This window comes from Heterodontus francisci, chromosome 31, assembly GCF_036365525.1.
Source record: "Heterodontus francisci isolate sHetFra1 chromosome 31, sHetFra1.hap1, whole genome shotgun sequence".
NCBI classification, from domain to species: Eukaryota; Metazoa; Chordata; class Chondrichthyes; order Heterodontiformes; family Heterodontidae; genus Heterodontus; species Heterodontus francisci.
Genome location: NC_090401.1, coordinates 19,206,057 through 19,218,818, shown reverse-complemented (window position 1 = coordinate 19,218,818; position 12,762 = coordinate 19,206,057). Strand labels below are relative to the sequence as shown.

The window sequence follows — 12,762 nt, the reverse complement described above, 5'->3', positions numbered from 1 at the left end:
TTGTGTTCTTGCTACCCTCACTGCCAATTGCAGGATCTTGCTATGTATAAATTAGCTACTGCATTTCCCTGCTTTACGACAGTGACTACACATTAAGTAAACTTCATCAGCCGAAGGCTAGGAAAGACATTATTATAACTGCACGTTCGTTCTTCTGTATAGCATTCAATTTTTGCAAGTGTTGCACATACTATCTATTTTCCAAACCTTATCACTCTTTTATCCCAATTTTCCCACTTGGTACTTGCCTCTGATTAAGCTTGGAGGATTCAGTCTCCAAAATAGATGGTGCTATGGGATATTTACCACTGACCCCTCTGTTCCGTCTCTAAGATACATGTGGCTATTGGCACCAGCACCTACTTGGACCTAAAAATTAGGCCTGTTACCCAATGCTACTTGTTCCACTTCTTCACTGCTGCCTCCCTCTCCCTAAGGCCTTCCTGAACTTTGGGCCTTGAAGCTCCCAGCTCTACAATCCAAGAAACCACATTCCTGGAAATCAGTTTAAATATGCTTAAAATGATTGTTTTGTATCTTCACACGTTTCTGTTGGACGTAGTAGTATAACACTTTATGGGCCGATTCATAATCCACTAGGCAGCAAAAGGAACACTTGTTACACAGCCTCAACCATCTTTACATCAGTTGAAAGGGTGGTTATTTGTATATGGCAGGAAGGTTTTATGGGCTCTCCTGGATAATCAACCCAGAGCCTGAGCTCCAATCTCCATTCACGGGTAAAGTAAAGCCTGGCTACCCGACTACAAGTCGGGTTCGGGTCAGGCCGAAGTTCTGAGTCCAACGTTAGGTCTTGGGTCGGGCTGGACACAGGATCAGGCTTACCCAGGATTCCCCACAACTCCAGCTGCAGGAATAGGCTGCTGCAGGAACAGTTGGAGGAGATTCATGTCGGGTTGGGCACAAAAACAAATTAAAGGGCTCGGGCTGGCTGTGGTGGGGTCGGGTTTTAAGTTTATACCCGAGCCAGGCTTTAAAGGTACAGTCCACTGTTCTTTTTTGAAGGTGGCCTTTATACCCCAAGTCCCTTTTATATTTTTGTTGAAGGGGCCTTTATTGCCCAGGCCCCCTTTATACACATTTTAAAATAGCTATTAAAAATAGATAAATAAACCAAAAACTCAAATTAAAATGCCATTCTCTGCATCAATGATGGACTCCAGCCCCTGCGGTGCCCACCGGTTCCAGCAAACACCGCATACTCCCTATCCAGGGACCTCCTGGTGCAAACATAACTGCGGAAGAGGGGCAGGCAGTCAGGGCGGACGGACCCCCCCCCCCCGCAACGGCCTGCAGCCTGGACCTATGAATTGCCACCTTGACCAGGCCCAGGAGCAGTCAGACGAGGAGATCCTCCTTCCAACCTACGCCCCTCCGCACCAGGTGCCCAAAGCTCAGGAGCATGGGGCTGAAGTACAGCCAGAACTTGAGGAGCAGCCCCCTTAAATATGCAAACAGGGTTGCAACCTCACACACTCCATATAGACGTGGAACACAGACTCATCCAGGTCGCAGAAATTACAGGCAGCCTGGGAGTCCGTGAACCTGCTTAAAAGTCTACTGCTTGGGACTGCCCTGTGCAGCATCCTCCACCCCAGGTCCCTGATGGAAAAAGGGAAGGACTCCCGCATAGAGAAATTCCACTGGGGTTTCCCCTCGTCGCCAGATGGCAATACGGACCGCCAGGGCGTGTCTAGCCAGCTGAATAGGGAGAGGAAGTGGAGCGTGTGCAGGAGCAGCCCGTACAGAAATGGCATGGAGGGCATTTCCGGGAGGTGGCTCAGGTTGTGCGGGACAGACTCCCGAGAAGGGTTTCGGGGCCTGGGGCTGATGAGCAGTTCTGGCTGAGTGGAGGGTCAGCTCGGCCAGCAGCGGGTCCAGTACAGGCCACTGGGCGGTACAGACCTTACACTTTCTTACCCAGAAAGGAATGCTACCTCTAAACCAAAGGCTCACTCTTATTTAAGGTACTGTTAATGGATCACAACCTATTCAGCCTACTATTGCGAAAAGAGCCAAGGAAAAAACATTTACGTCCTTCTTCCAGAGCCTCACATTGGTTTGAGTCATCATGCACTTTGTTCATACATTTGGCACACCTCTGCCATGTGCTGCACATTGAGGCTGAAGGTGGATTTTTTGCCTGCGATGTGGGGTTGGAGGCATGTTAGGCCTTCCCTACCTGCTTCTGAACAGCTTCAAGTTGGCTACTTTTCATTGCCAGTCTCACATCTGAAGATCAATTTGCACATCATTTTTCATTTACTGGTATGGAGATTACAGTCAAACTGCAATGAGGACATCTCAGATTTGTCTCTGTTGGTAACTGGTGTTCCCGAAAAACGTACACCCAACGCACCTAACTAGTAAACACTGTTGGTAATTGGGTGGATTAAGTTAATTAATGCTAAAAGAAAAATTGAAGATTGCTTTGGGGTGGTCAGGAGGAGAATGAAGAATCTATTCTACAATAACACATCCTACTCATAATAAGTCAGTATTTATTAATCAGGCTATTATGCATCATATTGCTTAGTTTCCAAAAGGTTAATTTTCCACATTAGCTGATATTCCAAACCAAAGTACAATATTAATTTTATACAAAAACAAGCAATTCAGCAAACAGCATTTTTTTCACATTTACATTCTTCAAAAATACAAATCCATTGTTATTCCTTACTCTTTGGGTTTCGGAGATATTCTCTTCCTTTGGAAGCAACTGTAACTTTTTTTCTTTTCTTATCGGCATTCAGGAATGAAGACACTCCCATATATTTACACAATTAAGTAGATCCATTAATACAGCACATGCTGCAGTGTTTGATCTCCAATGTCCCTGCCCCAAACCCTTGGCATCACTATGTAAAGGCCTGTTGAACATGACAGAAAAATCAGTACTGGGGAATCTTCGTCTCTTCCCACACTACAGTTTACATTGGCGATGTGTATATCTGAGGTTGCATATAGTCAGGATGCAACAATCCAAACATGTGTTGCGAGCCAATTATGCTGCATCAACAACTGACTGTACACGTAAGTCACATCCAGTGTGCAGCATGAATGCTGCATGGTATGTAGCAAAGGGCTCACTTTATCACCATATAGATCATTTATACCTTTTAAAAATCAACCAGTTACAAAGGATTATTAAGCACTCATTCCTGCTTTAAGAAAAGAAAAATTCATTCTTCAGGATATGGGTGTTGTTACCAAGGTCAGCATTTACTGCTCATCTCCAGTAAACATTTACTGCTGATTTAAAAGAAGTTTAAACAACCCATCAGGAGAATGGGATTAAAATCCAAATCAGGAGGTATGATCACAGGCCTGGAGAAGCCTTATAAAGCAATATATACATAGTTTAAGTGTGCATCAATTTATCTCCTATGGTATTGTTGGACTCAGCTGCTGCTCCAAGGCAGCTTATCCCATTTGTCCAAACTGATTTTTTTTCAGAAATATGGATGTATAAAAAAAATACATTTGGAAAGCGACAGTACAGCAGCGAGGGAAACTATTTCCCCATGTCACTGAGGTAGCTGCACTGCTGTTTCAAGCAGATTCCAGGGACAGAAAGGTCAGAAAGTGAGCCGTCCCTGACTTGCAGAACAAGGACAAAAGGAAAGGATATATCTTTGAAAATAAAATTACAGTAAAATATTTATTATACGTCTTTGTAATGGTTCAATTTTCAAAATGGGCACTGATAGCACTAGTCACTCTTAAGAACTGCTTGCATTGCTTTTTAAGTCCACGTTAAGATGCCATGAATCCAGCTGACAAGGTGCAAAAGTATCCCGATGCTACATACATAAAAGCCATGTCAATCCACATTAAGTCGGAGCAATATAAACAAACGCAAGTGGATGTGCAGCGTTCATGAGTTGACAAAATATATATCCAAGTCAGCAAGGGAAATCCATGGCCATAACACATGTATATGCACCCTCCTACTGCACCTGGGACTTGGAAAAGTCACCGTCCAAATTATAAACCTGTTCAGTAATAAGTCCATCTGCCTCTCTCTACCTGAAGATTATATAAATGTTTCTGCTCAACATACTGCATTAGTTTGCCAGTGCAGGTTAAGGGATACTTTTGTTTGGCATCACCAATTAGCATGTGCAATAGATTTAAAATGGACTTGAAACTAGCTCACTGCATAATTTATAGCAATATATATTTCTAAACCAAACTCAAAAAATGTTTCTCCATCACATATCCAGTTAAATGTTATACAATAGAACAAAGTGGTTTGACTCCCAAGTTTGCATAGAGTCTAATAAAGAGCAAAGTGCCGCTAACAAAGTGTATGAAATAACTAGTTAAAAGGAGCCAGCTGTATGAAAAGAACCAGCACTTTCTGGGGAAGTAATTACATTACATAGAGCTCTCCCAAGTACTTATTCTCGCTAATGCTGGCATCAATGTGATACGACCTGGACATAGTCTATTCTTCATACAACCGTAAATTTTCAAAAGTACAAATTAAAGCAAAATATTTTTACATAAGGTTTTTGCAACAAAAAACAAAAATGTCCTCTCAGTAAAGAGTGCAGCAAAACACAATTGCAGATTAATTAACCTAAAGTGCTTCAATTTAAGGGATAAGCAAAAGAAAAAGTCTTGTAAAGCTTCCCTACCAGTTTTCCTAGTGTATAGATTCAACCAAAATGAAATGACAGACTGTCATCTGAAGTATTTCATTCAATCTTTATCTCCTCCAATTAAACAGCACTACAAAACAACATACATCTCACCGCGCATCAAAATAAGAGCCCTCGATAGCTTACAATGTATTTAAGAGTTTTCAAAACAAAAATGGGCCAAAGATCTTCCTTTGGGAAGGAAGAAGAAAAGGCTGGGTGCGTTTGATACTCTGATCAGCGAAAAGATGGATGGGAAGATTTTCCAGCATCTATCCCATACTAAAAGTCATTTTTACTATGGAACAACCACATTGCCCTGTAGTATTAACACGATTTTGGCACCAAGTTCTCTGGGTAAAGTGTAAGAGGGCAGTGTTCATTCAGTTCTGAACCAGGTTTTAGGCAATCTTTACAATTCTCTTGCCCAACCCTGCTCTACAGTAATGTTTAATGCTGCAGTTTGCTCTTGTGCAGTACTACTATGAACCCAACAACTACTCTGTCACAGCAAGGTGCCCATTTCAAGACCCCCTTTGTTTGATGAATCGAGATGCATGCAAAAGGTAACAGTGAATTCATTATAAAATACCATTTTTGGTCAGTGAGCTTATGTTAACTGCAATTGGAGAGATTCAAAGTCTAATTTTGAAAAGCAAGGAGAAAACAGTGATACAGACCATAATGTCATACAGTGCCCCTAATTGCATTAGGGATCAGGAAAGTCCCTGCACATAGCAACAAGTACAGATTCAACAATAATCACAATTTCAGTGCCGGCTGCAACAAGAATGAAGGTTTCCACTAATGTGCATAAAAATACAAAACCAAGCCATAATCACAAAAAGATATGGAGGTGAAGTTTGCTAACATTGGCTGATAATTTGTGGGGCTGTCTGCAAGTGAAAGAATTAATCTAAACTTTGCAGAATTTATCACTTTTCATAAGTGCTTTTTATACCTCATCAGTAAATTCACAAATCAGACTGCAGTTATATTGTGAAATATAACATGCAATTCACAGCAGCCATGATGCTGTTAATACAACCTGACTGTGAATTGCACACTGTCTGCCAGGATGAACTGGCATACATGTTCAGAACATTGCTCCTAGCCGACACATTTTTACCAGTTTCAAGGTATGCAAGTCTTGGCGCACATTTTATTAAGATATTTAAAACAGAAACACTGGAGTTTGTTCCATGCCCAACAGGTGCAAAAGAGTCACTGAACAGTTTTTGAAGCCACATTACTTCTAACCCAAGTGACTGAGATGGCCTCCCCAAGGGATCTCACTTCTGATTGGCACATACTGATTTGGACCCAATTCGAGTAATGCTGCAACTTGTGGTTTCTACGGTGTCAACAGGAAAATGGCAGGATACATATATTTAGTGTCCAATTGCCTGCGCGATTCTTACTTTCAAGTTAAAACAAAGTTGCCTTAAGATAGACCACTATTCATCTCACAGTATCTGCTTTTTGTTAAAGAGGAGTAAAACTCCGCACTAGTATTTATTATTGAAAACGAGCGAGTAGAGCGATTAGAAGACGACGACAGTGGACACAGTTCATTATCCTGATGTGAAATGAGAGTTAAACTTGTGTTGGCCTATCTTCCCTTTAACAAATTAGCAGGCAATCATCTTCCTTCAGCCAGAGGAGTGCTTGAGTGAAACACAGATGCCCAATATCAGTCACTTTGGATTACAGGCAGCAAGGCAGCACACATTTATACAGAATTGGGGGGGGGGGTGGGGGGGGAACCTCCCCTCTCCCCAACTCCGAAAAGTAACAGCACTTGAAGCACTTAAAACCCACTTGATTTGAGCTTCCAGTTATTGGATATAAAAAGTTTACATGGATATTAAAACTGGTAATCGAATTTAAACAAATGAGATGTTTAAAATTGGATACTGCTTCCAATAAAATCCTCCTGGTGCAAATCCATTTTAATCAAACATAAGGAATAGAATTTTTTTGCCTGTGCCATATGTAGCACAGCAATGAATGAAAGGATAAAGACTAACTGGTATCAAACTGTCATGCTAGGCCCCCAGCTGCCAAGAATGAGGCACATTAATTTGGTCATGAACATTGATTTTAATCTGTTGCTGGAGTGAAAAGACCTGTTAAACAGATCAGCCGTGGCTGGAAAAGACATTTGCATATTAACAGACAGTGCTAGAAAGGACAAAGAACCATTCCCTGATACATCCAACCCACAATGGACCTTAATCACTAGACTGCAAGAATGAATGTGTGTAAGAGGAGCATTCTAGAGAATGCTAAGGTGATACAATCCAAGAAGTGCTCAGAATGCATGTGACTAACCTGTCTGAAGGGTCACTGACCTGAAACGTTAACTCTGCTTCGCTCTCCACAGATGCTGCCAGACCTGCTGAGTATTTCCAGCATTTCTTGTTTTTATTATAGTCACATAAATAACCTGCTTGGCAACCTGGGTTTTTCTGAATTGTACAAACAGTTTGAACTCAGTGTCCATTTGCACCTGGACTGAAGATCTCTCCCATCTCTTTCTCACAAGCCTCTGAAGACACATGAACTCAGAGAGAAAAGTCTCTTACAGCGAACAAGGTTTAAAGAATAATACTGGGCCCCAACAAAAAGCAAGAACTACCTACAATCAAAGACCCTACAGTGAGTTTGAAGAACCGTAACAAAAACTCTTGATATTGCCTCAAACTTTTCCATTTTATTTGCACGTGTGCATCGCGTATGCATGCTAGTGTGGGCGTGTTATGTATCCATAGGGGTCAACCGAATTAGAGTTTAAATTTAATACATTTTAACTTTTCTTCTTTAAACCTAAGAAAGCCTGTTTGTGCTGGTTTCTTTGCCTTATAATTGGAAAGCGGTTAACAAGGATTCACCAAGGGGGGCTAAAACAGTATGTTTCAAATTAAAGCCTGTTACAGTAAGACCAGGTGAAGGCGGAGGGACCCATAGACACCTTTCTCACCAGGTCAGAACAATCCTCTTGCTGTTCTAAACAAGCAGAGAAAATAAACTATTGCTTGCTTTAAAAAACTCAGTAACAAAGATGGTAACACACTTACTTCTGGACTGGCAAACAGGTCAAAGTCACATTCTTTTAGATTTTTGAGGTACAGATTTCAATGAAATGCATACAGTGATTCTTAAACATATTAACTAGTTACAGTTTTGAAGTCTTTATATGTGTGCATAAATCACTGCAGTTAGATTGTAACAGTATTTGAATTCATAGCGCCCAACAGTTCAACTAGAAATTATTCAATCAAATCCATAGCAGTGTTCCTTCTTATCCCTGAATCATATTAAGCTAACACTAAATAAATTAGCCAAGGTGCAAGATTCTAAAAAGTAAAATTACATCAACTTTTAACTATAAGCATGCCTGATCAAGTATTCTGACCTATTAATGAGATTGCAAAAAATGGCAACAATTACAGGAGAGTGTTGGCAATGTACTGTAAATATTTTATAAATAGAATTTAATTTACCAGTTTTACTACTTTATTTACAGACCTTTCACCCCTTGCCTCGCTTTCTTTTTTAAAAAAAGCTACTACACACCCTGGAGATCTGAATTCAAGGCTCATCATCTGCGCACAGTCTACTGTGCATTACTTTTATACAAGTCCTGAAGATTCCTATGTAATCTGAAGTCTTGCATATTTCAGTCATTTTGAAAGGGAATCTAATCCAAGGATACCTCATCTTTTAAGTCAAGGCATTTGAAGTAGATTCATTTGAAACCAAAAGGGGCACTGACCCATGGTCAGCTGGAAACAAAGAGCACACGCACATATACACCTTTACTCAAACAGGTTCATGTTGGTTCTACCATTTGTACTTATACACACCTGATTCACAGGGTAAAACACTGACCAAAAACCAAGCCTATTTAAAACATGGGAAACATCTTGCAATTAATCTGAACTCTGCAGGAATAAAACACAGAATAGATAACTGTAAATTACAAATGCGGATTAGATGACATACACAACAGAAACTAAAAGAAATCAAGTTAAAACATCTGCCTCATGAAACTTTTTTACACATCATTAAACAACCTTGGTTCAACACTGGAATCCCATTGTCCTATATGGGATACCAATTGGATCTGCAAAGCAAGGAGAAGTCAATCTTAGCTGCATCACTTTGTGAAGGGATGCAACAGAAGTTAGGCATTGTGTCGCTGGAATGATGGGGAAGTGGAAAGTTGGCAGAAGTTGCTCTCAAACAAAGCCCAGGTGCACCATCCACAGCAGCACTGGCAGAGTCAGCAAAGATATTTGTCTCACTGCACAGACTAATACCCAAATGGTCACTTAGGCGAGTTACTGGAAGACCAATGACCTGTGGAGTCATAAGGCCTTAAGTTATAAAAAGGAAAAGGCAGTCATCGGAAAAGATTAAGGAATGGAATTAATTCATGACAAAATCCTGTGCATTAAGAAAGTCAATATATGGATTGGGGAAACTCAAGTCTATCAATGCCCTCAGCCCCCTATTCAGCATTGCAGCCATACACCCTCTTCTAAAATCTGGAAGTTGCTGGTCAGATAATATAAATGGAACAGCAAGCACAAACTCCAAGCTTCCTCTAATAACTTAAGTATCGGTTCAAATGGACATGCATTTTCAACATTTTGCAGTTAAACCCAATGGTACAACCAGCAAGAGACCATTAGTACACCAGTAACTGCTTATACAGGGCTGAATTTTACCGGCCCCTCAACGGCGTGGGGCTGATTAAGTTTTGTGGGGAGAGGCCCGCCTCAACCCGCGACATTGAGAAGGGCCCACCGCATATTACCAGCGGCGGGGGGACCTCGGTGCACCTCCCCTCCTCCAAACCTGCCTGGCTGTGGGCCTTTCATCTGCATATTTAAATTAACATTAATATGTAAATGTACTCACCTGCAGGCGGCGGCTGTCCCACACCAATTTTTCAGCCGCCATTCATGCTTTGCGCACCTTTGGAACTCCATACGGAGTTCCGAGGTGAGAACCTGGTGGGGAGGGTGGAGGAATAAAATTTTCAGGGTGCGGCAGGGGGAAAGAGAGCAGGGAAGACAATTTTGATTGGTTGTGTGAATGGTGGGAAGGGATTGAAGGGCAAAAGTTTGAAGGTGCCGGGGGGCGGGGCACGTAAAGTTCGGTTAGGGAAAAAGCATTTTTTGGTTATCCCGGGCAATGAAATAACCATTGGGGAAGGGCCTCAATCACAACAGTTTTTATTTAATAAAAATGAATAATGCTACACTTTTAAAAATTGTAATTTCACCCAAGGGCTTAAAGCCCTTGAAAAATGGCACTGGCGCCTGCACTGTGCCGTCGGATGCTGTTGCCAGGGATGTGGCGGCCATCCCCTCTACATCAAGGGCAGCCGCTCTGTCCCCTCTATTTAAATGAGCCTCCGCGCATAATATTGCAGGTGCTCCTCGGCAGCACTTCCGTGTTGGAAGGCTGCCATATTTATTTGAAATGAGTAATACATCAAAAAAGCTGGTTTTGGTAGCAATTTAGAAATTCTAATTCTACTCGGACAACAAAGTGAGATCACCCATTTTTTGCTATCTACAAAAATGCATAGATTTAGCAAATGGATGGATCTAGAATAGAATTCATAAGTCTCAAGGTTCTGGTTAACACAAAAGCAGCTCGGGATGACTGGAGCCTCAAAACTGAATCATGGCACTAACTCCTTTCTCAGCACGTGTTAATGCCTGGATTTTACGTTCAGTGGCAAAGCGACGGAACTCGCCTTTGGCCTCAAAGAAAGTTGCCCACAAAAGGTCTCGCAACCTCTACAGCGTAGTTTCCCCTTTCCTGACGTTAGTTCGAATCTGACTCTGGCTCCAAGTCGAGGGGATCTCCAGGTGCCCAGTAAAAGTGATGTCAACAAGTAGGGTATGCAGCCAACCATATTCTCAGACTGCAAACCAGAGAGTAAAATGTACTGATTGTAAATTGATTTTAAAAAGTGGAAGGACAAAGAGCAAAATGAGACTCATGGAATTAAGGTAGAAGCTTAAATATCAAACTTCAAAAAAAATTTTAACCGTGTGAGTTTGAGAAATTTGACATTTCACAAATATAAAATTAGTTTTTCAGGGCCAGAGAGGTTTTTCAACAGCAATTAAGAACTTAATGTGCTGTTTAAAACCCAGGTACACCTCATTCAAAGTATAAACTTTTTCCAGGGTTTTTAAAGCGAGATTAATAGCATAAAATTGCAAGATCTTGTCAATTCAGTAATTTCTAATTGATTGCAGCCACGGGGATTTCAACAGAGCACCCAGTTCAGAATCTTAACAGCACATGCGTGGTCCCCAGAAGTTGCTGTGCTTTGAACGTTGACAGTTTCGCCATCATTACTACCACCTACACCCCCCACCCCCACATACAAAATTCCGTTTTGGAGGTTCTAGTCATCCGGAGTTTCTTCCATGTTTACACATAATTGGAATATTATAGTCATCATTTTACACTGAATAAATTGGTTATACTCAGCATTAAATCATGTAATGAGAACACCTGTCAACAAAACTAACTCGTAGATGCGGTGGGAGTAAAGAGGTGGTGATGCTTTTCATAGGCTCATGGAGTAGCATGCGGTGACAGAAGTATCCACAAAGAATCATCATCTGAACTGTAACTAACCCAATTGGATTAATGGCAGGAAAGGTGTAAAAAGGCAGAAAGCCAAGTAAGAAAGGAGAGAAGCACAGCAGCATTATTCATTTTAGTACATCATCCAGGGAGGGAAAAAAAAGGCACATTTTAATCCAAGGTTAAAAAAAAGTACTTTCAAACGCCTGAGAAAAAGTTTCCAGCTTGGTTTGAAGGTATAGAATAACTAGTTGGTTCTGCCTCTGAATTGACGACTCAACACTATTTTAATGAGATGGTACCGGACTGAGAGATTACTACTATTGGGAAAGATTGAACTGTTGGGGCTTTCTTCTTTAGAAGACTTAGAGGTGACCTGATAGAGTTCTTTATTAAAAGGGGTTGGGCAAGGGTAGCTGTGAAGAGAATGTTTCCGCTTGAGAAAATCCAAAACTAAGGGCCATAAATACAAGATAGTTACTTGTAAATGCAATATGGAACGGAGGAGAATTTTCTTTACTCTGAGGAAGTTACTACCATGTACTTACTACCATAGGAAGTGGTTGAGGAAAATAGCTTTGATGCTTTCAAAAGGAAACTGGACGAGTCTATGAGAGAAAAAAAGAAAGGTTGAGATAAGGTAGGTGGATGGGAGGAGACTCATGCAGAATACAAACATCAGTACAAACTAGTTGGACCGAATGGCGTGGTTCTCTGCTTTGTATTTGTTTCTACTTCAGGTAATAACTCAGTCAATAGCTGTTCATTTGCATTTAAAAATAATCATAGTTAGAACCAATAATCTAAATACTTGATTCTAAACCATAAACTAAGCAAATCAAAAGACCAGATTTTTTTTTTTTAAACACAGTCATGCTGTCTGGTTAGGCAGGAGAAATAATTCAAAGAAAAGGTCCTAAGCTCTGACTACAATGAACCAGAGATCAGTTAACATCCCAAATAATGTTCCAATTCAATTTTCCAAAATTACCTGGATTTGCTGAGAGAACGTTTCCTACTTCCAAAACGTTTTTTTTTTAAACATAAAAATTTTCATATGGGTAACTAATTACTTTTCAGCCTTTTGAAAACAATTCACATGTAAGCAGAATATTAATGCTGAGTGACTACTAGAAGGTGCATAATTTTGATCACGAGACTAGATCAGAGACAAGAGGTGGGAGGCAAAATTGAAAAAGAATTGCCTTTGTGCAATGGCAGAGATATAGGAAGGGAGTGTGTGTGTGTGTTAAGAGTGAAGTTAGAAGAGAAGGTTTCTACATTTATCATGACTCTCAGTCATCATGTAGAAATTCTAATGTTAGTAAAATAAAATAAAATTTAAAAGCAAACAATATTTTTTCAAAACTTAGTCCGAACAAGAGTCTTAAGATTTCTTGTTTTGATCAAAGATCAGTGAGGAAAGATGGTGTTTCACCACACTCTAAATAGTCTGTTATCACCTAACCTA

At 40.7% G+C, this 12,762-nt stretch overlaps 1 protein-coding gene across 1 annotated transcript in view; it reads right to left on the bottom strand.

The window, feature by feature from the left end:
• Positions 1 to 2,498: 2,498 nt before the first annotated feature.
• Positions 2,499 to 12,762, bottom strand: part of mtf1 (metal-regulatory transcription factor 1) — a 125,901-nt gene continuing 115,637 nt past the window's right edge. The window contains exon 13 of the mRNA XM_068011153.1: positions 2,499 to 11,899. Within this exon, the coding sequence (XP_067867254.1) occupies positions 11,808 to 11,899 (92 nt within the window). The 3' untranslated portion in view covers positions 2,499 to 11,807. The remainder of the gene's footprint in view (positions 11,900 to 12,762) is intronic.